General features: G+C 48.8%; 1 protein-coding gene across 1 annotated transcript in view; it reads right to left on the bottom strand.

Moving 5' to 3' along the window:
• Positions 1-297: 297 nt before the first annotated feature.
• Positions 298-25,227, bottom strand: part of BMP7 (bone morphogenetic protein 7) — a 69,956-nt gene continuing 45,026 nt past the window's right edge. Inside the window, exons 3-7 of the mRNA XM_075571622.1 lie at positions 20,028-20,176; positions 11,147-11,344; positions 9,541-9,617; positions 6,334-6,444; positions 298-2,503 (exon numbers count right to left, since the gene is read on the bottom strand). Of these exons, the coding sequence (XP_075427737.1) occupies positions 2,354-2,503; positions 6,334-6,444; positions 9,541-9,617; positions 11,147-11,344; positions 20,028-20,176 (685 nt within the window). The 3' untranslated portion in view covers positions 298-2,353. The remainder of the gene's footprint in view (positions 2,504-6,333; positions 6,445-9,540; positions 9,618-11,146; positions 11,345-20,027; positions 20,177-25,227) is intronic.

Raw genomic sequence — 25,227 nt, forward strand, 5'->3', positions numbered from 1 at the left:
GTGTAACTATGTAACTATGGTACTGTGTAACTATGTAACTATGGTACTGTGTAACTATGGTACTGTGTAACTATGTAACTATGGTACTGTGTAACTATGGTACTGTGTAACTATGGTACTGTGTAACGAGTCAGAACGAGCGCAAGAGCGATACCCCGAGATTGTACTCTCTCTACGTGTGTGTATGTTAAATTCTCTCATTCTCACCCACCCACCCACACCCACACCCACACACACACACACACACACACACACACACACACACACACACACACACAAACATTAAGTTTAGAAGAGTTTCCTTTTGTATTTTTTTATTTTATTTTACATTCAGTATTTCCTTGGTTTCATTAGTAGCGCAGGGGGTGGGGCAACTCCAGTCCTCAAGAGCCACCAGCAGGTCAGGTTTTCAGGATATCCCTGCTTCAGCACAGATGGCTCAATCAGTGGTTCACAAAGACCTGAGCCACTAATTGGACAGACCCTGGGCTGTGCTGAAGCTGGGACTGCTTGAGCTACCTGTGCTGAAGCAGGGACTGATTGCGCTACCTGTGCTGAAGCTGGAACTGATTGAGCCACCTGTGCTGAAGTTGGGACCGCTTGAGCTACCTGTGCTGAAGCTGGGACTGCTTGAGCTACCTGTGCTGAAGCAGGGACTGATTGAGCCACCTGTGCTGAAGCTGGGACTGATTGAGCCACCTGTGCTGAAGCTGGGACTGCTTGATCCACCTGTGCTGAAGCTGGGACTGGTTGAGCCACCTGTTCTGAAGCTGGGACTGATTGAGCCACCTGTGCTGAAGCTGGGACTGGTTGAGCCACCTGTGCTGAAGCTGGGACTGGTTGATCCTCCTGTGCTGGAGCAGGGATATCCTGAAAACCTGACCTGTTGGTGGCCCTTGAGGAAGGAGTTGCCCGCCCCTGTAGTAGAGGAAAGAACCTTATATTTTCATCCTTATTTCCATATCTGGTGGTGTCTTGGTTTCCCTAACCCCTGGCAGGAAATGGGTTAAAACTGAAAACGCGTTTCCATGCTGGACCGAATGGAAGCGAGTGCTGTGATATGTTTATTGCAATAAAGCCTAAGACTTGTGCCCTTTTTAAAAAATGCCACCCAGAAATCAACGTGGCCCGTGGTGTGAAATGCGCGGGCAACTGGAAGCGCGGCAGAAATGTCAACCGCCAGTGGCTGCAATCAGCGAGATGAAAGGATTCTTGCTCGTCCTCACCACCAAACAGATAGCAATTTCATTCAACAGCTGTGATTTTTTTATCATAAAGACTCTACTGAAATCAATGCTAAGAATCAGTAAGACTGACCCCTCGCAGGAAATCAGCGCGACTGACCCCTCGCAGGAAATCAGCGCGACTGACCCCTCACAGGAAATCAGCCAGACTGACCCCTCGCAGGAAATCAGCGCGACTGACCCCTCACAGGAAATCAGCCAGACTGACCCCTCGCAGGAAATCAGCACGACTGACCCCTCGCAGGAAATCAGCGACGCTGACCCTTCAAAGGAAGTCAGCCAGACTGACCCCTCGCAGGAAATCAGCCAGACTGACCCCTCGCAGGAAATCAGTGCGACTGACCCCTCACAGGAAATCAGCACGACTGACCCCTCGCAGGAAATCAGCGAGACTGACCACTCGCAGGAAATCAGCGACGCTGACCCCTCGCAGAAAATCAGCGACGCTGACCCCACACAGAAAATCAGCGACGCTGACCCCTCGCAGGAAATCAGCGAGACTGACCCCTCGCAGAAAATCAATGAGTTGACCGGTCTGGAAAGACCCAACCTTTCTCCCCCCTAGGAATCTCCAAAAACGTACAGACACGCCCAACTTTAGTTGTGATTGTCGATTTATTTTGCGTCACCCTAGTATTAAGTTAATCACAGTAATGCATCCTCCCCTGTGTTAGGGACGTATCCCATATTCATCCAAGCCGTCGATGGGGCCGTTTCCAGCCGAAATTACCCACTGACTGCGACGTGGGAATTTCGCACGAAAAACAGCCCAATCGGGTGATATATAATAAGTCCCTTAAAGATAAACTAGAGAAGTAAAAGGAAGCAGAGAGATAAGGCAGGAACATGGGAGGTAGGTCCCCTCCTAGAACGGGAAGTCAGGACAAACCTGCAATGTAAAAATACCTGTATGTGCCTTATTTTGTTTACAAAAAACTGTTACTCTCGTCTAGCCTCCCCTATTAAACGGATCACAGTCATCAGTTTCATTTGGTCCTACAAGGGTGAATGCTTCTTTAACACCTTCGATTCCAGGTGGTCCAGCCACGCGCGTGGCTGGACCCCCCCTGTGGCTCTGACAGGGGGTATGTGAGATCTCTTGGTCACGGCTAATGGCAGCCACACGCTCTGACAACCATGTTGCGGTATTTCTTCAGTATCACATTGGAGCTGTCGTCAAAATAAAGGACCGATATGGCGTTGAGTTGAGTGGGGGCGCAGCACGGCTTTGGGACGGTGTTGGGGTTAATAAAATGAACCTGCGGAGATATAGAGAGAGTCAAAACGTTACATTTGGTCTGCCGGAATACTGGGCGCACACAGACAGGCAGAACGAGCACAAGAGCGATACCCAAGATTGTACTAATTTATACTCGGCATGGCTGTGACATCTACACTTCTCACCTCGGAGGGACCTTCATCAGGACCTCACAGGCGTATAAAGTGCATTCATTGGGTGAGCCTGCTTTCTTTTATACCATGTGTACCAATGGCTATAGCTTGCTATTTGATGGAGAAACAAGTGGCCTATGCAAAGTGGTGCAAGTGTGATGGTTCTAGTGGGTGCAGAGTATCACTACTTTTTATCAAATAGATATGTGGAGTAGACAGGACTCAATGTACCAAGATTGAATAATGATGTGATAAGAAATGGTGCAGCGGGAACAAGAGGAGACCCTAACCCCTCAAATATAATAGTAACCATAAGAGCGGGTCCCAGCACTCAAAGAAATAATAGTCTAGAGCAGGGGAGCGCAAACGTTTTTCCCTGCGCCCCCCTGCCGACGGTCTCCTCACTCCCACGCCCCCCACCTTACCCTCACTTACCTCCGCTCCAAGGTAAGTAAAGGCTTACAGAGGCCCTGCAGCTCCCCCGGCACTTAATTTAAGTGCCTTCGGGAAGCGTGCAGGGCCTCTGTAAACCCCACGCCCCCCCCGCCCCCGCAGGCAGTCTCGCGCCCCCCAGTTTGCGCACCGCTGGTCTAGAGATAAGCCAAATACTGACATTTTATGTGAAAAATATATCAACAATAATTACATACACAGACTGATGCACGGTAATTGCAACAAGTGAAGGTAATTACTGAAGGTGTATAAAGACACCCACGGGTAAGTAACAAATGAACCGGAGGATAAGGGGTAGGGGGAAAGAAGGGAAGGGGAAAACAGGGAGGAAGAAGGGAAGTGGGGGAGAGAAAAAAACAGGACAAAGGTAAACGAGGGGGGCAACGTTTCGGGGGTGAACCCCTTCTTCAGGCCCATTCCCTATGATTTGTAGGACCAAAGGTACTTCCCTTCACCTTAAATAATAACCTCCTAAAATCAAAGGTAATAAACCAAACTCAAAGATAGTGCTCTAAGGGAACCAACAAGTTGATATGGGAATAAGCCCGAGCACACCCGAATGAGTACAGATACAAGCAAATACACACCCTGAAGAGTGCAAATACATGCAAATACACCACAGTGCTGTGCTCTGGGTAAATGCCCAGACAGGGCTCCCCCTGGACAACCAAGAACGCAGTCCAGAGTATACAGTCAAGAAATAGCACTGCAGTGCCACTAAGGGCACAATGAACAGCACACACTCATCAACCTGCAGCAGAGAGATTTCCACAGCAACAAACCGTGAGCTAGAACGTGACGCCGTGAGCTAGAACGTGACGCCGTGAGCTAGAACGTGACGCAGCAGGAACGGATCACTGTGCACTCAGTAATAGCCCTCACTTGTTGCAATTACCGTGCATCAGTCTTTGTATATAATTTTTTTTTATATATTTTTCACATTAAATTTCAGTATTTCAGTATTTGGCTTATCTCTAGACTATTATTTCTTTGAGTGCTGGGAACCACTCTTATTGTTACTATCACTACTTTTTTTTATCTTCTCCCCCAGAGTAACAATGCTTGTTATCTTCTCCCCCAGAGTAACAATGCTTTTTATCTTCTCACCCAGAGTAACAATGCTTTTTAGCTTCTCACCCAGAGTAACACTGCTTGTTATCTTCTCACCCAGAGTAACAATGCTTTTTAGCTTCTCACCCAGAGTATCACTGGTTTTTATCTTCTCACCCAGAGTAACAATGCTTGTTATCTTCTCACCCAGAGTATCACTGCTTTTTATCTTCTCACCCAGAGTAACAATGCTTGTTATCTTCTCCCCCAGAGTAACAATGCTTTTTATCTTCTCACCCAGAGTAACAATGCTTGTTATCTTCTCACCCAGCGTAACACTGATTTTTTTATATCGACAACCTTACAATTCTAATGTATTGTTAAGAAAAAGGACATTTTATTTAAAACGTCTCCCCTTACAGAAGCATTTTATCAAATACAGTCCAAAAAGCTTTGCCCAAATGTAAATAAATGTCGAACTTTAAAGGAACCGAAATGATAAATAATTCACTGTATCACTACTTTTTAAAGTGACTTTGACCATTGCCTGTACATAAGTCATTCTGGAATGCACTTTTCCACTTTCTCCCTGATAAACCTTTCCCCATCTACAGTATATGCAAACGGTTTCCCTCCCAAATCTCTCTCAGCTTTCCCAGACCCACAACTCTGCAGCAGTATCACTCATTTCTGTGATGCATTCTTACTGGTTTATGTATCAAGGCAAATGTGGAGCCATTCTGGGGTAAAATAACTGCACCAAATAGTGATTTTAATTGGACTTTTAATGGTATAAAAATGTTTTCCCTGGAATTGCTCCACTGAGTTACACAATGCACAAATTATGAGTGGTATCACATTCTGCGTCTCTGTCCCAGCTTGCACCTTGGGGAGAGTCAGTAGGAGGAGTTGGGAAGGAGTTACATGGTGCACAGATTATAATGAGATGTATCACATTCTGCGTCTCTGCCCCAGCTTGCACCTTGGGGAGAGTCAGTAGGAGGAGTTGGGGGAGTTACATGGTGCACAGATTATAATGAGATGTATCACATTCTGCGTCTCTGCCCCAGCTTGCGCCTTGGGGAGAGTCAGTAGGAGGAGTTGGGGGAGTTACATGGTGCACAGATTATAATGAGATGTATCACATTCTGTGTCTCTGTCCCAGCTTGCACCTTGGGGAGAGTCAGTAGGAGGAGTTGGGGGAGTTACATGGTGCACAGATTATAATGAGATGTATCACATTCTGCGTCAGCCCCAGCTTGCACCTTGGGGAGAGTCAGTAGGAGGAGTTGGGGGAGTTACATGGTGCACAGATTATAATGAGATTTATCACATTCTGCGTCTCTGTACCAGCTTGCACCTTGGGGAGAGTCAGTAGGAGGAGTTGGGGGAGTTACATGGTGCACAGATTATAATGAGATGTATCACATTCTGTGTCTCTGCCCCAGCTTGCACCTTGGGGAGAGTCAGTAGGAGGAGTTGGGGAGAGTAACATGGTGCACAGATTATAATGAGATGTATCACATTCTGCGTCTCTGCCCCAGCTTGCACCTTGGGGAGAGTCAGTAGGAGGAGTTGGTGAGAGTTACACGGTGCACAGGTTATAATGAGATGTATTACATTCTGCGTCTCTGTCCCAGCTTGTACCTTGGGGAGAGTCAGTAGGAGGAGTTGGGGGGAGTTACATGGTGCACAGATTATAATGAGATGTATTACATTCTGCGTCTCTGCCCCAGCTTGCACCTTGGGGAGAGTCAGTAGGAGGAGTTGGGGGGGGAGTTACACGGTGCACAGATTATAATGAGATGTATCACATTCTGCGTCTCTGTCCCAGCTTGCACCTTGGGGAGAGTCGGTAGGAGGAGTTGGGGGGAGTTACATGGTGCACAGGTTATAATGAGATGTATCACATTCTGCGTCTCTATGCGTCATTCTTTTCCCCTGTCATTTGCCCCACAAGATCCTCCACACCTGGCGTAAATCTAACATACTGCAGATGCAAGAAACTGTTGTTACATACGCAGACGCCCTGCTCCACTAACACGCAGCAGCGCGTCTACACACACTTTCTCCGTGTTGACACATATAGACCCCTTAAATTTCACTAACACAGTTTACCCCCGACTTCCCCCTGACTTCCCCCTGCAGTTTATCTGCTGGAAGAAACCCGCATGCATGCCATGGCCGCTCTTACCAGTGTTTGTACAATAGCATGGTTTGTTGCGTTCATATACGAATTCAGAGGAAAAGCACATTCCCCCTCGCAGTAATACGCAGCATAGCCTTCTGGGGCAATAATCCAGTCCTGCGGGGGAAATATAACATTACACTGGGAGCAAATGTATTATTAAAGGTTAATTGCCTGCAGCTCCAGTGACGCCGCACAGGGTCACACATACATTCTCAGAATATTTGGGTCTTGGTCATTGACAAGTGCGTTTCTGGGCACAAACCAGACGTATTCATGAAGCCCTTACCGCATGCCCAAACTTGTTGTTTGTGACGTGATTTGGTGGCGGCAGCTTGCATCGTCACTACATGTGATATATGCCCATTTACTCTCTTCTCCAGGATAAGCTTTACACGTGACATTTCGGGGTGTTTGTTTCCGGTCGGTACAACCAGAGATGTAACAGGTCCTTACAACAATTAATTACCCGGCTGGCTGCAATTAGACACAGTTGGGCAGGGGATGGCTATCAACAGGTCAGGTTTGAAGGCTATCCCTGCTTCGGCACAGGACTGATTGAGCCACCTGTGCTGAAGCAGGGATATCCTTAAAACCTGATCTGTTGGTGGCCTTTGGGGATTGAATTTGGCCACCCCTGCACTGGGAGGAAGGGGGGGGGGGGCACAATTGTAACTGCAGACCAAGCAATATCCTTCATGTGTGTTTAAAAAAAAATCAGTTTTGTATTATGAGAAAATACTTGTAGCATTTTTATTTATATTTTAAAAACAACTCTGAATGACATTTTTAAAGTATTATAATGTAACAAGCATTTTTTGTTTCTATAGCAACCATTTACAAAGTCACATCCCCTTCCTCTTCTGAAAAAGACTCTGACACATCCCTTTTTGAGCCCTGCCCTCTCTCTAGCAGTGCACCAATTGTATCTAGTGACTGCCTGGTCACATGATCTTCCCCCCAGAACTTTGCATCTTTGGTCCTCTTCTGCTGCACTGACAGCCATTTTGTGAACCCCCGAACCGAATCTTCGCCGATCGATCACAGGAGAACAGATCAATCGGCAACTTACCTAATTACTTATAATTGTGTGGGTTGTATTGATGCACATATTAAAGTGAAAATATGTAAAAAAACAAACAAAAAAAAAAAAACAAATAGCAGCTTGTACTGCTGCTTTAGGGGTGCCTCCAATATGACCTACTTTGAAACTGATGCCATTCAAAGCAGATTAACCCACTTAATTTTTTTCCCCCTAGCCGTTTTAAAAAATAAATGTTTTCAAAAAGGCCCAAAGCCTGCATTAAAGTGTCCACATGGCGACTCCCGTTGTTTATACTCACTTTCTCCACTCCCCCCGGAAGCACATTAAAAAAACATCCTATCTGAAAAGAGCAATTCATGCACTTGTTTTTTTTATTATTATTATAGGGTTGAAGCAGGGGGTCTCCGGAGCTGAACGCCACTAATTTCAGCTCCGAGGGGACCCCCTCCGGCTCTGTGATAGGCTGAGCGACATGTCAATCGCAGCAAGGGACAGCCAGTGAGGCTGCACATCTGTCCCCCTGCCTTCTCCTATTGGAGGACTCAGCAGGGTAGGGGCGGGGCTGCTTCCTCCAGAGCTACATAAATAGCAACGTGTGTGTGTGCCCACCTTGATAATGGGGATCCTGTGCCCACCCTGGTAATGGGGAGCCTGTGCCCACCCTGGTAATGGGGAGCCTGTGCCCACCCAGGTAATGGGGAGCCTGTGCCCACCCTGGTAATGGGGAGCCTGTGCCCACCCTGGTAATGGGGAGCCTGTGTCCACCCTGGTAATGGGGAGCCTGTGCCCACCTTGGAAATGGGGAGCCTGTGTCCACCCTGGTAATGGGGAGCCTGTGCCCACCCTGGTAATGGGGAGCCTTTGCCCACCCTGGTAATGGGGACCCTGTGCCCACCCTGATAATGGGGAGTCTGTGCCCAACCTGATAATGGGGAGCCTGTGCTCACCTTGGTAATGGGGACCATGTGCCCACCCTGGTAATGGGGACCCTGTGCCCACCCTGGTAATGGGGACCCTGTGCCCACCCTGGTAATGGGGACCCTGTGCCCACCTTGGTAATGGGGACCCTGTGCCAACCTTGGTAATGGGGACCCTGTGCCAACCTTGGTAATGGGGACCCTGTGCCCACCTTGGTAATTGGGGACCCTGTGCCCACCCTGGTAATGGGGACCCTGTGCCCACCTTGATAATGGGGACCCTGTGCCCACCTTGGTAATGGGGACCCTGTGCCCACCCTGGTAATGGGGACCCTGTGCCAACCTTGATAATGCGGACCCTGTGCCCACCCTGGTAATGGGAACCCTGTGCCAACCTTGATAATGCGGACCCTGTGCCCACCTTGGTAATGGGGACCCTGTGCCCACCCTGGTAATGGGGACCCTGTGCCCGCCCTGGTAATGGGGACCCTGTGCCAACCTTGATAATGGGGACCCTGTGCCCACCCTGGTAATGGGGACCCTGTGCCAATCTTGATAATGGGGACCCTGTGCCCACCTTGGTAATGGGGACCCTGTGCCCACCTTGGTAATGGGGACCCTGTGCCCACCTTGGTAATGGGGAACCTGTGCCAACCTTGATAATGCGGACCCTGTGCCCACCTTGGTAATGGGGACCCTGTGCCCACCCTGGTAATGGGGACCCTGTGCCTGCCCTGGTAATGGGGACCCTGTGCCAACCTTGATAATGGGGACCCTGTGCCCACCCTGGTAATGGGGACCCTGTGCCAATCTTAATAATGGGGACCCTGTGCCCACCTTGGTAATGGGGACCCTGTGCCCACCCTGGTAATGGGGACCCTGTGCCCACCTTGGTTATGGGGACCCTGTGCCCACCTTGGTAATGGGGACCCTGTGCCCACCTTGGTAATGGGGACCCTGTGCCCACCTTGGTAATGGGGACCCTGTGCCCACCTTGGTAATGGGGACCCTGTGCCCACCTTGGTAATGGGGACCCTGTGCCCATGGGCCATTTTGACGTGTCCTTGGATAATGTATTCTTTTGCAATGTTGGCAATTCTGCATTGTGAAGAAATCTTTTAAAGGGGCGTCACCCCCGTGTGTTTAATTTTAACTCCCTCAGCACCGGGGCGCTCGCGGGGCCTGCACTGCAGCACTGTGCCGTACTGAAATTCGAGCGCTTAGGAGGTTAATGTTGGTCAGGGGACCTACCTGCCATCCCAGATCCTGGAAGCTGACGTACAGCTCGTGTTTCTTGCAGGCTTGTTTCTGATCTGTGCTGCTGTTTTCTGCAAGAAAGGGGAAAATAGGAAAACGCCGGGTGAGTGCGACAGCTAACAGCGCGCAGATTAAATAACAGCGCGCAGATTAAATAACAGCGCGCAGATTAAATAACAGCGCGCAGATTAAATAACAGCGCGCAGATTAAATAACAGCGCGCAGATTAAATAACAGCGCGCAGATTAAATAACAGCGCGCAGATTAAATAACAGCGCGCAGACTAAATAACAGCGCGCAGATTAAATAACAGCGCGCAGATTAAATAACAGCGCGCAGATTAAATAACAGCGCGCAGATTAAATAACAGCGCGCAGATTAAATAACAGCGCGCAGATTAAATAACAGCGCGCAGATTAAATAACAGCGCGCAGATTAAATAACAGCGCGCAGATTAAATAACAGCGCGCAGACTAAATAACAGTGCGCAGTTTGGGAACATTTACGACGCCGGGAATGTTTTTCAGTGTTTAATATCTTACAGTAATTGTCTCAGGGGGCAGGTTTACGCTCAGTCATAGGGAGCGGCGAGGGGAGGCGTTATAGGATGCGGCGAGGGGAGGCGTTATAGGATGCGGCGAGGGGAGGCGTTATAGGGTGAGGCGTGGGGAGGTGTTATAGGGTGCGGCGTGGGGAGGCGTTATAGGGTGCAGCGTGGGGAGGCGTTATAGGGCGAGGCGTGGGGAGGCGTTATAGGATGCGGCGAGGGGAGGCGTTATAGGGTGAGGCGTGGGGAGGTGTTATAGGGTGCGGCGTGGGGAGGCGTTATAGGGTGCAGCGTGGGGAGGCGTTATAGGGCGAGGCGTGGGGAGGTGTTATAGGGTGCGGCGTGGGGAGGCGTTATAGGGTGCAGCGTGGGGAGGCGTTATAGGGCGAGGCGTGGGGAGGTGTTATAGGGTGCGGCGTGGGGAGGCGTTATAGGGTGCAGCGTGGGGAGGCGTTATAGGGCGAGGCGTGGGGAGGCATTATAGGATGCGGCGTGGGGAGGCGTTATAGGGTGCGGCGTGGGGAGGCGTTATAGGGTGAGGCGTGGGGAGGCGTTATAGGGTGAGGTGAGGGAGGCGTTATAGGGTGCGGCGTGGGGAGGTGTTATAGGGTGAGGTGAGGGAGGCGTTATAGGGTGAGGTGAGGGAGGCAGGGTATTATTAGATGTATCAGTGTTTGCGCCTCTAAGGCCGCGCTTATAGTGCCAGCAACGGCGACGTCAGGCTGCGGTCGCTGGAAAAATCAAATTGAGATGACTTCCAACGATCGCGACCAAGTCTTCACGCCGCGCATACTATAAGCGCACGCAACGGCGGCTATGCATTTGTTTTGACGCGATGCCGCTGTCGCCGGCTCTGTAAGCGCAGCCTAACTCCCCCAACAACAAAAACGCAACGTGTCGAAATGCAAGAATCGGCCGTGTGATAAATATCCCCTTCCATCTTCCCAAGTTCTGTTACATTCTGTGAGAGCGGCATAAAGGAATATACAAAGGCTTGTGTTTAACCCCGTCGCTACCGGAGGACTCTACAACGCGGCGTGGGCAGGCGCAGACCTGCGATATTGGCTACACGTAGACCCTCTTGGTTCTTCGGGGTTTTGGATCGGTTCTGGTTTCGCTGTTTCCCGCTGGCAGAGCGAATGCTGCGCAGGTGGATTTCCGTGGCTTTAAAGAACGCCACCATGAACGGCTGCTTGTTATGGGGTCCGTGTATTCCTATCAAACCCGCCAGCTTGGGGTTAATGCTTTGCCCTATAAAACCAAAACAAGAAATATTTTCATTACAGTGCAATCCATGTTATTTTGCCAAAAAAAAAAAAAAAAAAAACTTGTTACTGTCTTCTTTTAAACAAATGTAATTTTAGCTCAAGCAAACATTTGACTGTTTAGGGCAGGGGTGGCCAACTCCCACCCTAAAGGCCACCAACAGGCCATCTATTAGGGATATCCCTGCTTCAGCACAGGTGGATCAGTAAAAGATTGAGCCACCTGTGCTGAAGCAGGGCTATTCTTAAAACCTGACCTGTTGGTGGCCTTTGAGGACTGTGTTCTGTCCCCTGTATGGGTTTTCTGTGCCTGACTGCAGTTCCCTTAGCTTTGGTTGTTACTGTGTAACTTCCACCATAGCTGGCATCTTAGCCTGTTGCCCTGGCAACCTCCCCCCCATTACTTCTCATTGAGTTGGCCTGCCTTCCTCCCCTTGTTACTTGGTGCAGTCCTTGCCCTTTTCCTGCTTGCATAGGCAAGCACACTTCCTTTTCAAGCCAGCAGCCATTGTGAGTAGTTATTGTTCTTCAGTAAACAATAAGAAGCTGGCCTTTGCTTGTTATATGGAATTGAGTTAAGCTGCCTGCCTCTACCCGCCTGCCACAGTGAGCCTGGGACAGAACAGACTGGAGCTGACCACCCCTGGTTTAGGTTTTCTTAGAAATGAGGAAATCTTTACTGGACCTTTACCACACCCCACCCCTGTTAGGCTGCGATTATGCCCGATCCCTCAGGGCAATGCGCCCGCCCAAAACCTGCCCTACAGGCAGGAGGTATCGGGAGGTGTGGCCATGACGTCACGTGAGCGGTTCGCCCTCATTGGCTGAACCGCTCATGTGACGCGGTCGTCCCTCGGGGGAAAATCAATTTCTGAGATCTGCTATGAAACCGCGCGCTTGGGCCGCCTCGTTCGCATGCGCGCTCGGTGGAAAACACGCCTTTGTTTTGGCGGCGAGCACCCGGCCAGATCTGGTATAAGCGCGGCCTTAGAGCGCCAGTAAAAATGAGAAAGAGGAGGCTTTGCCTGTGCAAACTCCACATAATGGGTAATTCTATATCTACCAAAGTGGCAGTCTGGGCAGTTTTCAGCCCCAACTCCCACCTTTTGTGGGTGTAGAATAGGACACAGCGATGTCCCAAAAAAGGGAGCAGCCAGAGGCAATTAAACCCCTCCCATGTCTCCGCTCACCCTGCTACATACTTATTGTGTTTGCTTCAGTGCAGCATTGTGTCATTGTGTTATATATTGTTTTATACCTTTTAGTAGCACAACATGTATGCATAGTGTATGCTCATGTCTTCACTGTTAACCCATTAAATACCTTCACTTTATTTTGGTTTGCACACATTCCTTTTTTTGGTCATTTGGGATACGGGGAGAGGAGACACTCACACACCACACCCATCGTGGGACAACTCTGCTGAAACAACAAGACACCATCCATACAGGACACCACCCTCTGAGGGCAAGGACTCACATCAGGCCGTGTGAGTTTTATGTATATTGAGACTCCAGTATATGAGTCTGTATTAACCCACTCCAGTCAGCGTTGAGGGAGAGACACCACACAAGCCCGTGTGAGTCACTGGATCCATATACTCTATGTATGCTGTGATTAGTTAGTGGGAACCCACCATCAATCCTTCCATCGTTCACTCCCCCCTCACCCACCCCACAACTCCCCCTTCCCACCCCCACCCCCTCCTTTCCCTCCTATCCCCCACATGTGGATATGTTACAATAAGATCGTGTTTTATTCTTATTTATCCTTTCCTTGATACTTCATCCGGATCCATCAAATTCGTGAGGTCCATGAGGTTTGCGCTGACCATCTTCACACCACTACATACTTATCGGGGTCAGACTATAAAAAAGGGCATGAGAGCCCTTGGCCTTTAACTTTTTAAACATGTCAAAGTCATAAGTTCATTTTGGTCCAGTGACAATTCTTATGTCAATAAAATTGTTAGGGTGCAGAATTCAGGTTAAACCTCAACATTGCAGTGAAAGAGCGACATATTACAGGGAAAGAGCGACATAGTACAGGGAAAGAGCGACATAGTACAGGGAAAGAGCGACATATTACAGGGAAAGAGCGACATAGTACAGGGAAAGAGCGACATAGTACAGGGAAAGAGCGACATAGTACAGGGAAAGAGCGACATAGTACAGGGAAAGAGCGACATAGTACAGGGAAAGAGCGACATAGTACAGGGAAAGAGCGACATAGTACAGGGAAAGAGCGACATAGTACAGGGAAAGAGCGACATAGTACAGGGAAAGAGCGCCATATTACAGGGAAAGAGCGACATAGTACAGGGAAAGAGCGACATAGTACAGGGAAAGAGCGACATAGTACAGGGAAAGAGCGACATAGTACAGGGAAAGAGCGACATAGTACAGGGAAAGAGCGACATAGTACAGGGAAAGAGCGACATAGTACAGGGAAAGCGACATAGTACAGGGAAAGAGCGACATAGTACAGGGAAAGAGCGACATAGTACAGGGAAAGAGCGACAGTACAGGGAAAGAGCGACATAGTACAAGGAAAGAGCGACATAGTACAGGGAAAGAGCGACATAGTACAGGGAAAGAGCGACATAGTACAGGGAAAGAGCGACATAGTACAGGGAAAGAGCGACATAGTACAGGGAAAGAGCGACATAGTACAAGGAAAGAGCGACATAGTACAGGGAAAGAGCGACATATTACAGGGAAAGAGCGACATTACAGGGAAAGAGCGACATATTACAGTGAAAGAGCGACATATTACAGGGAAAGAGCAACATATTACAGGCATCATAAAAGGAAACGGTAAACGTTTGTTTTTTCCCTCCCTCTTGCGGGGTTCGCAAAGTTCACCATCCTATAAACTAAAAAAGCCCCATAAATATAAACTGTAAAATAAAGAAAAGAAACACACACAACTATTTCTCGGGAGAATGTTAAATTCCAGCCTGCGGGTTATTCACGCAAGACAGAAAATGAATGTTTTCCCATTAAACGTGTTACTAGATTGTGGCAGAGAGGTAGGCCTGGAACGGGGAGTTTCTGCTCTGTTAACTCTCTCCTGGGTAATGAACGCAATTTATTTATTTTTTGTAATGTATTTAATTTAATATATTTGTTGAACCCTTCAATACACCGGCTGCAGGCAGGGCCCTGTGCTCGATGAAAATACAAGTTTGATAGCTGTTCGGGAAGGTGGCAGAGAACAAGATGGCTGTCTGTCTGGGAAGGTGGTAGAGAACAAGATGGCTGTCTGCCTGGGAAGGTGGCAGAGAACAAGATAGCTGCCTGCCTGGGAAGGTGGCAGAGAACAAGATGGCTGTCTGCCCGGGAAGGTGGCAGAGGACAGGATGGGTGCCTACCCGGGAAGGTGGCAGAGAACAAGATGGCTGTCTGCCGGGAAGGTGGCAGAGAACAAGATGGCTGTCTGCTGGGAAGGTGGCAGAGAAGATGGCTGTCTGCCCGGGAAGGTGGCAGAGAATAAGATGGCTGTCTGTCTGGGAAGGTGGCAGAGAACAAGATGGCTGTCTGCCAGGTAGGTGGCAGAGAACAAGATGGCTGTCTGCCCGGGAAGGTTGCAGAGAACAAGATGGCTGTCTGCCCGGGTAGGTGGCAGAGAACAAGATGGCTGTCTGCTGGGAAGGTGGCAGAGAACAAGATGGCTGTCTGCCCGGGAAGGTTGCAGAGAACAAGATGGCTGTCTGCCCGGGAAGGTGGCAGAGAACAAGATGGCTGTCTGCCCAGGAAGGTGGCAGAGAACAAGATGGCTGTCTGCTGGGAAGGTGGCAGAGAACAAAATGGCTGTCTGCCCAGGAAGGTGGCAGAGAACAAGATGGCTGTCTGCCCGGGAAGGTGGCAGAGAACAAGATGGCTGTCCGCCCGGGAAGGTGGCAGAGAACAAGATGGCTGTCCGCCGGGAAGGTGGCAGAGAACAAGATGGCTGTCTGCCCGGGAAGGTGGCAGAGATCAAGATGGCTGTCCGCCGGGTAGGTGGCAGAGAACAAGATGGCTCTCTGCCCGGGAAGGTGGCAGAGAACAAGATGGCTGTCCACCGGGTAGGTGGCAGAGAACAAGATGGCTGTCTGCTGGGAAGGTGGCAGAGAATAAGATGGCTGTCTGCTGGGAAGGTGGCAGAGAACAAAATGGCTGTCTGCCCAGGAAGGTGGCAGAGAACAAGATGGCTGTCTGCCCGGGAAGGTGGCAGAGAACAAGATGGCTGTCTGTCCAGGAAGGTGGCATAGAACAAGATGGCTGTCTGCTGGGAAGTTGGCAGAGAACAAAATGACTGTCTGCCCAGGAAGGTGGCAGAGACCAAGATGGCTGTCTGCCCGGGAAGGTGGCAGAGAACAAGATGGCTGTCTGTCCAGGAAGGTGGCATAGAACAAGATGGCTGTCTGCCCGGGAAGGTGGCATAGAACAAGATGGCTGTCTGCCCGGGAAGGTGGCAGAGAACAAGATGGCTGTCTGTCCGGGAAGGTGGCACAGAACAAGATGGCTGTCTGTCCGGGAAGGTGGCAGAGAAAAAGATGGCTGTCCGCCGGGAAGCTGGCAGAGAACAAGATGGCTGTCTACAGGGAAGGTGGCAGAGAACAAGATGGCTGTCCGCCGGGAAGGTGGCAGAGAACAAGATGGCCGTCTGCCCGGGAAGGTGGCAGAGAACAAGATGATGGCTAACACTCAAGGGGTTAAAACAGGTTCAGGGGACTTTTTTCGGGAGAAAGTGGAAGGATTGCGTTTTCTTTTTCACGTCGTGTTGCAAGGGAAAAAATAGGATGTTTTTATTTTTTTCAATGGTGGAGTTAGCGTTTCTTTCATACGCACGTTTAATAGGTTTTTTTTTAGCATTGAGCCCCAAATCTTCAGGTCCCTCTGGCAGTGCAGAGGTTAACAGAAATGTCCCACATGCCAGGATAATTATTGGAAGGTTTTTCAAGTGGGTTTGCTTCTTTCCGGACTTTTCTTTTTCTGGGTAAACAAAAAATCTCTGTCTTCCGGCAGCACTATTTACTGATACTTATCTGGTGCGGTTCAAAGAAATGTGCATGATACGGGAAGCATTCCCGTCCACTTAAAAGGTTACAGATTTTCTTCTTAAAGGTGCAACTCAACGACCCAAGGAAAGCGAATAGCAGTGAGCGGTCTGAAGGACTGAGGCGGAAACGACGCAACTGCCAGGGAAGATAGCGCGGTGGCAGCAAAGGGGTTAAACGTTAAGCATTCTAAGGCCACGATTATACACTCACTGTCATTGTGACCGGTCAGTTTCTTTACTCGCTGTGCCGCTCCTTGGTGGTTTGGGGTTGTAGATTCGAGGTGGGTCTGTGGAACTTACATTGTGTTTGAAGTTACAGGGGTCCTGTGTAGAGACTGGTGAAGCCACCCCAACCCGTTGCCCCATAACACCTTCTCACCCCGAAGGCGCCCGGCGGGGCAGAAGGGTTAACGTGACTCTCGCTGCAGCTCTTCCCAGTGATATCGCTGCGCGAGATGACCCAGATCGAAATAAAAAGTAATTTCCCTGGGTGGAGGGCCCCCCCCATTTCTCTGCCCCGCCCAAAACGCAGCCCAGCTGGCACCAAAAGATTTAATGCCTTCCTGGTCGCGCTGCCAGTAATCACTAGGACGCTGTCCCGAAGTGAATCGAATGCTCAAAAGACGCAATGGGCATATTTGGTAAGTGGTGCCGAGGTGTACAGCACCGTGCCAACCGTTGGTTAGTCACAACAAAGTCGTTTAAAGCCAAGGACCTAGTAGGACAGAGGGTGGCAAACGCCAGTTCTCAAGGGCCACCAACTGGTCAGGTTTTCAGAATATCCCAGCTTCAGCGCAGGTGGTTCAATCAGTCGAAGAATTAGGCACACAAAGTTTGTATATGCCGGGAGGCACAGTGCCTCTCGGATCGCCGTGTCCAGTTATAGCCTCATGTAAACTTGCTAGTCTGGATGCAGGTAATATCCCTTGTTGCACATTCAAAAAGCCCGCCCCTCCCCTCCCCCCGTACGTTACGCCGTGACGTCAATGCGCCTATGCCGCCGACGTACGTTTCGCGTCGGGTTCGACGCGTCGCTTGAGGGAGGCGGCCGCCACATGTAAGTGTCTTCCCATCAGGCCCAATAGGCCAGAGAGCGCGGACAATGTATAGGGGGGATGGGGGCAGACACTTTTGCCACCCCGGGCATGCTGGGAAATCTGCCACTGATTACCATAATAACCCCCCCCCCGCCCCCCAAAAAAAACTGAAGCTCGTCCATGGGACCGAAGATATTTGTCGAGTTTTTTTGTGTGCTTGTTTTGACACCAAACACATACTAACATGGCCGCCGGGTGACCAATAGAAAGTCACAGCATCATATCCCAAAGACACTGAAGCATTTCTATTGGCTGCCAAGCTCTGATCTCTGACCCCCACCTCCATTTTGAGTCCGTCGGACACTATTATTATGCCTTTGTGCCAGAGAGAGGAAACTAGGGGGGATCCCGGAATAGCTCTGGGAGACCCCTAGTGGGGGGGGGGGGTGCTGAGGGAGGGAGGGGGAACAAACGGTGGGGAATGCTGCAGTAATATATCTTCTTATTAATTATATCAGATTCTGTTTAAAAAGAAGAAGGCACATGCAGGGGGTCTCTTATATAATTAAAAACTCAACAACATTTGAAGAGACACGGGGGTCTATTCTAATAGCTCCGAAGGGGCAGTGACAAACCGCACAGTTTGGCATGTTAAGGGGTAGCAGAATAAAATGTGAGAAATGACCCTATTCTCTCATCTCGATCTCATCAGCGTGGAGGTGGCGTGAAAATAATGCGAGGTTTTTAGAAGCCGTATGCATAACGGAGCTACGGGAATTGCTGCTGTCGTTTAAAAAAAAAATATATAATAATAATAAAGAAAAAATAATGCGAGTTGGAGGCTTTTTTGTCAAATCGATCAGATTGGCAGAGTCGGATTTAAACTGCTTCTGAAAACGACACATATTGGACATGGAAGAAGGGCTTACAGAATAGAAAAGCATGCCGATCCCGTCAGAACAGGCTCTTTACAAGCGGTTTGCCACTATTCTGGCCCAAGCCCACCGTGGCAAGCGAGTCGGATCAGGTAGCTAAACTCATCTCCTTTAAATGCACACGGTGTCTATTTTCTGCAACTTTATTGGAGGGGGCGTACAGAAGGTATAAAGGCAACGTTTGTGGGGAGAAGGTAAAAAAAGAATGCTTTTCTGGGGGGACAGTGAAAGGTGCGTCTACGCACTATGGCTGCTGGTTGGAAGAGACATGGGGTACACCAACTAGCAGGGGAAGGATAGGCAAACCAACTCGGATATGAGCAGAGGGGGGTTGCCAAGGCAACAGGCTGGGGTGCCACAATGGAATGCAACAATGTAGCAGCTTTAAACTGAGGAGTGCCGGCAGCCACAGAACAGGAGAAAACCTTACAGGTTCCAGAACCGTCACATCTCGGAGCTGCGAGAAGAGGCCCCATGGAGCACTGTATGACTGGTGGGCCCCCTGGAAGACTGGGCGACGTGCAGAGATAGAGAAGCCATATATATATTAGTAGGCAAGATAAATAACGCTTCATTAGCACATACAGTCCTAACCACATCAGCAGAATAGGTCATGGTTATAAATATGTAATACGATAAGCTCTTGCAACATTTGTTGTAGCTATTATTGGTTTTTTATTGTGTAAGAATTTTGGATTATTTCATGGACACTTTTTTTTCTTTACTTTTTTTTTTTTTGTACATCTTATTTTATTATTGACGTATAACTAATACTATGATCTGCACATGTGGTAAATAAATGCTCAGTAATAAGTATGCATAATATGCCAAGCCAGCAAAACTGCAAATAAAGCACTTACACCCACGCAGAAGGCAGCAAGCAGTTTGGGGCCGCCCAAGCCGGTTTTTTTTACATAGGGTTGAAGCAGGGTGATCTGCGGAGGTGAACCCCATTATTTTCAGCTCCGGCCACCCCCTGCTTCGCGAGATAATTGCCTCCAAAGGGGGCGCCAGCATCTCGGCAGAGTTTAAAGCTCCCGCGTCACGCGGGAAAAAGGAAACCGCACCTGCCGACTCACGGCTTCCCATTGGCCCGGTAGGGCGCGGGAGCTTTGTAAAGCGGCCATTACGTGAACCCCTGCTAGATGAGCGGAACGGCTACCGGCGCCCGTATAGACATAAGAATCTCCAGAAGCTGGGGGTCCCCGGAGCTGAAATTAATGGGGACCCCCAACTTCAACCCTATGTAAAAAAATTAAAATGGCGTGTTTGGATCGCCTCTTAAATTAAAAGAGAAATGCGCCATCTACAACTTTCTCTATTTAACCCTTTGTGTGGCGCAGGGGGCCTGGCCCCAGAATGCCAAAGCCCCTCTCTGACAAATTGCGATCACATGACCGCGTCTCGGAGCGATCACATGGACGCAACGTCACCGATGACAGGAACGGAAGAGGAGCAGGAACCCCTTCTTCAGACGGCAGCGTCAGGAGCGCAGGAGGCGGTCTCCGCTAGAACACGTGCGGAAAAAAAACCCATGGTTGTGGCCCCTATATCATGGCGCCCCCTGGACCTGCCGGACCCCCCCCCCCCATGCCACGGCGGCTTTCGTCACGCGGTCTCAGAAAGGCTTCTTCGTGACTAGTCACTGACTCACCATCTTTACTCTCCACCGACAGCTGCAGGCCGAGGTTGTGCTGAGGATTCAACACCCAGTGGTTACTGGTGTCGCTGATATCAAAAACCAGCCAGCCCTCTTCCGCAGCCCAGACCGTCCTGGAGTCGAGCTGGAACAGGTCGGAGTCCCTAGGGGGAGACACAGGGTGGCCATTAAGAAACATGAACTCTACACACCTTGTATATTTGCGGTGGCAAGAAGTGGTGATGTCACCAATGTCTCCAAAGGCGCGGCAAGAAGTCGTGTTTTTTTTTTCTTTTGGCAAACGTCTTTAAAACGGGTGCGTCTTGGGGACATATTCGTGAAAGTGGCAATGTTCATCAATTTCGCCAGTTTAGCGAACAAGCGCAGTATTTAAAGGGTTACCTGCAGATCGATGTTTACAGTTGGGTGCATTTTTTGTTTTGTTTTTAATGGACATTCAGGTGAGAGAAAAAAAAATTCACAAAAAAGGGTAATTTAGACCTGGCTGTGGATGTTTAGCGACAATGTTGCACATCTGTAATAAAAAGCCTGACGAAGTGGAAGTAACGAGGATGAATGGCCCAGAGGAGCTTGCAGAGCAGGACACTGCACTCATTAGCATCAATTGAATGAATTTTCATTATTTTAATCCATCCCACTGCCCCTGTTTGTGGGGGCTTGGTATCTCGGGGGTTAAACAATGGCAATACGGATACTGAAAATATAAATAAAGATTGTGGAACCAGCAGTATAAAAATGAATAAAAGAAAACAACTTCCCCCCCCCCCCCGACTTTCAGTTGAGCAGAACACCGCCCATATTTACTAAATGGTGCTATGAATGGGCGTTAAGACGTGCTAAAGCTTAGCGAATATGGGCCAACGATGTTGCACTTTGCAGTGCGTTGCTGGCACCTCTGGCAGAGGAAGGGTTATTATTTAACGGCCTAAATCCGCTTCATTTAATCTCCGTGGTGCGTCTATTTTAAATGCACCGAGTCATTTCCTCCCCATTCCCGCGGCGTTATGCACTCAAAGGGTTAAACGCGCCCCGTTTCCCAGGAATACTCTGTATCGCTGCGGGCTGCTTAGCAAATGGTGACATCCACTCCCCGAGCTTTTACTGCCGGCCGCGGCTGATGAGTCAGGAGGAATCCGAGCCGCCGAGAGCGAAAGCAGAGAATAGGAGATGAAGCAACAGCGGTTTTTATGATGTGAAATGCAAATGTCAACGCCGTCCGCAAAACGACCCTATAAAACGCGGGCCGTGCGTCAAGTGCGGTGGTATCGAGTGTCGCAAAAGTGTCCTGATGTTCCTTAGGAAATGGTATGCTTAAAGCAGCAAGACGTGAAATGCTATGGGGGTGGGTAATAAAGCAGTTCTGTAGTATTAGATAATAGTGTTTATTATTATTGTTATTATTCAACTCTTAATGCCATTTCTTTTGAGTTTTAAAGCATTCTTTGATTTCTACAGCAGGCTTTAGCCCACCTCCCCAGCAAGTGCAAGTTCTTTGCTACACTTTCCTGCTTGTGATCATTTGTTGCCAGTGTTCCCAGCAGTTTCGGCTGCAAACTGCAACAATAGGCAAAGTTACCTTAGTAATAGGATGCATTGTTGCTGCTGAGTTACAACTGACTGAAGGATTGATTGAACCTGACGGGCGGCCATTATGTTAGGCACACCATCAGGATTTTGACAGATTTATAACAGGAGCACCAAACGATTGCCAGCTTAGGTAAGAATGTAGCATTCTACATTGTCACGTGCTATACATATTAAAAAGGGGGAGGGGGAGGGGGTAGGAATGTAGTATTGCTACTTTAACCTTTTTCACCACCAGACTTCCGACCTTATTGCTTCGGTAATGCCTGCCCCGGGGATGTAAATGAAAGTGGAGCGGGTTCTACTTCTGTTTTTGGATCGGGTCCATTGCTCCATCATCCGCCTTAGAAAACGAGAGGGTTCTGTATCCGAACTTCCCCGCTGCCAAATCGGGGCCAAAGTGGCTCGCCAGTTGCGTCCGATTTACAAAAGAGAAGGGATCCCATTAAAATTAATAGGTTTTTTTTTTTGCTTTAATAAATCCGGTGCAGTTCTCCTGCTCTGGTTTTGTCCTGGTCCTGGCAGCCAGGACACTATGGGGGTCTACGTATCGGGGCAAAAGCAATCCTGGGGCAAAACAAAACAGGACACAATGGATCAAGCAAAGAAATCCTACTGATTTCAATGGGTTTTTTTTTTCCATTGCAGATGGTGCGGGTAAGTTGCCCCAAAATTGCCCCACTTTTGCCTTGATTCACAAACCCCCCTTTGATAGCTTTCCAGCCCTCGAGAATTGTATCAACATTTTATCAGACTCAGAGTACGGAAATGACTCTGTAACTTAAAGCAACAGTCCAAGCTGCCGTGGGTTTTTTCTCCCCACTTTAATATGGGCATCAATTCAATCCACACAATGATAAGTAATTAGCTAAGTTCCCGATCGATCCGTTCTCCTGTGATCGATCGGCGAAGATTCGGGTCGGGGGTTCACTAAATGGCTGTCGGTGCAGCAGAAGAGGACCAAAGATGCAAAGTTCTGTGGGGAAGATCATGTGACCAGGCAGTCACTAGATACAATTGGGGCACTGCTAGAGAGAGGGCGGGGCTCAAAAAGGGGTGTGCCAGAGCCTGTTTCAGAAGAGGAAGGGGATGTGACTTTGGGAATGGTTGCTATAGAAACAAAAAATGCTTGCTACATTTGTAATGTATTATAATGTCATTTGTAGCATTTTTTTTAAACATCTCTATTTTTTATTTTCTCATAGTACAGAACTGATTTATTAAAAAAAAACAAGTAGGATATTGCTTGAACTGCAGCTTTAAAGACGCCCGCTTTTTCTCATCTATACATTTTCTGTTCTATACAAGGTGTTTTAAATGACCACGATGAATGTGGTCATAAAAACTCCAACGCTTTTAATACCAACCTTTTATATTCAGAACCCAAAAAATTATTTTGCTGGCCTCCCTCCCACAGTTAAATGTATTTGTAAAATTCCTCCTGTTCTGTGTAGCGCGTGCAATTGTTATTTTTCTATGAGAAGTTGCATTTTAAGCAGTAATCCCGGTGGCAGGTCTTGATTTTTTTGTTATAGGGTTGAAGCAGGGGGTCTCTGGAGCGGAACCCCATTAATTTAAGCTCTGTGGACCCGTAGCTACGTCGCTCTTGTAGGCGGTGCCGGTATCTGTGCGGAGTTTAAATGTCCAGGTCGCGCGGGCCAATGGGAAGCCGCAGGGATGACATCACAGTTTCCTATTGGCCCGCGGGACATTTAAACGCTGCCATTCTGCTTAAGTTCTTTGTGTGCCGAGATAGTGGCGCCCCCTACAGACGCTTTCGCTCTCTTTTTCTATAGCAACCGTTTACAAAGTCACACTGACTGCAGAATACTCCTCTGCAGCCATTTAGAGAACCCCCTCCTCCCCCCCTCTTCGACGATCGATCACAGGAGAACAGATCGATCGGCAACTTAGCTAATTACTTATTGTGTGGATTGTATTGGTGCACATATTATAGGGGAATAAAACTTAAATAAAGCTTGGACTGCTGCTTTAAACAGACATTTGGTGTTTAAGAAAAAAAAAGGGGGGGGGGGGTAGTGAGACTGTTCTTATAAAAAGGTTAAGATTACTGTACAAGCTCTCACAAGCCTGCATAACAAAACTGAATCGGATCCCTGCTATATTCTTGTTCTAAAAGCTGTGTTAGCCCTGGAGAAATTGTAGTAGTTAAATGCCTTTGTATGGTATCAAGATGAGCGTTCTGCATAAATAAAATGATAAGCGGAGCGAGTTTTCCAAACCTCGCAGGTCTCTTCTTCACATGTGCTGAGGCACGACTGCACTAGGGCAGCCCAAGTGAAGAAATTACCTGCCAGGCTTCGAATGGTCAGCGTGTTTATAGTTTCATACGCACGATGCATTGGCCAAGAAAAGACCAGCGCTCTGAACCCACGCAACATTTGAAATACTTGTTTATTGAAATCCATTTTCCGTGGGAAGGAGAGGAAAGTGCTATTGATATAAAATATTGTGTTTCTGGCCTAAAAAAAGGTCCCCCCAAGAGAGCCACTCTCAAACTAGGAAAGAAAAAAAAAAACAGGCAAATTCTCTCGTACATTACGACCTCCACACAGCCCGTCAGAGACGCATAAAAAAAGCCCCATAAAAACATCAGGTGGGTCCCTCTTAACCGGACCCATAACTATTGCAACAAGTTACAGTAAAAAAAAAAACCTGAAGTGACGGATATTTATTGAAATTCTTTATGCAGATCCAGACTCGCTGGGAGTCATTAAAATATTGCCACTGGAGGTTGAGTGCAATGCTAAACATCTGGACATTTGCCATGTAATGATGGAGTGCCTTTGAGATGTAGTCTGAGGATATTTTGTTCCCATATGATGGGATATGGAGGGGGGAGGGTGGGGTTTCCAAGAGTCCTTGGTGGTTCCATGTAGATCGTGTAGCAAATGCTGTCCAGTTCTGGAGGACACGTTTTTCGGGAAGATCACAGGGTGGGTGCCTCGCCCCAGATTAGGTCGGCCAGGTGGCTTCTCCAAAAATGCAGGACACAATGGTGAAAGGTGCAATGTGCTGGAGACACACACCCCTCTCTCCACTGCATGCTGTTTCCTCCTCTCCTTGGCCCCACCCCCAGGCTCCTGACGCCTCCACCTGGTTGGCTGCATTACCCAGCAGCAGCCAAAATGGATGGAGGAAGTTGCCCAGCCCCCTAGCAGCAGCCCTGCTCTGGGAAATCCCGTCCCCCCCCAAAGCCGGTCAGGTCACTATGTCCAGAGAGGTAATACCGGTGGTGTACACATACATGTCCAGTATTACCTCTAAATATTTACTGGACAGTGTCCAAATACAGGACAGTCCAGTTCAATACTGGACACCCTATCCCAGATTAACCCTTTCAATGCTAGTGGAAGCAGCACACAATGTGTTTACATAAACCAACAGCGCTACTGATGCAGTTCCAAGTCCCGCAGGTCCGCCTAGCCAACGTGCCATCTTTATTGTTCTGCGCGGGACATTTAAAGAGGGTGCGCAGGGGTGGCGGCCGTGTGGGACTTCCCCATGAGCAGCCGCCACCCGACATGGAACATTTAAACATGGCGTCGGAGTTTCAAGCGGCGAGGTGCCGGGGGCGCGTTATGGTGGC

The sequence above is a fragment of the Ascaphus truei genome, chromosome 15 (genome assembly GCF_040206685.1).
Source record: "Ascaphus truei isolate aAscTru1 chromosome 15, aAscTru1.hap1, whole genome shotgun sequence".
NCBI lineage: Eukaryota > Metazoa > Chordata > Amphibia > Anura > Ascaphidae > Ascaphus > Ascaphus truei.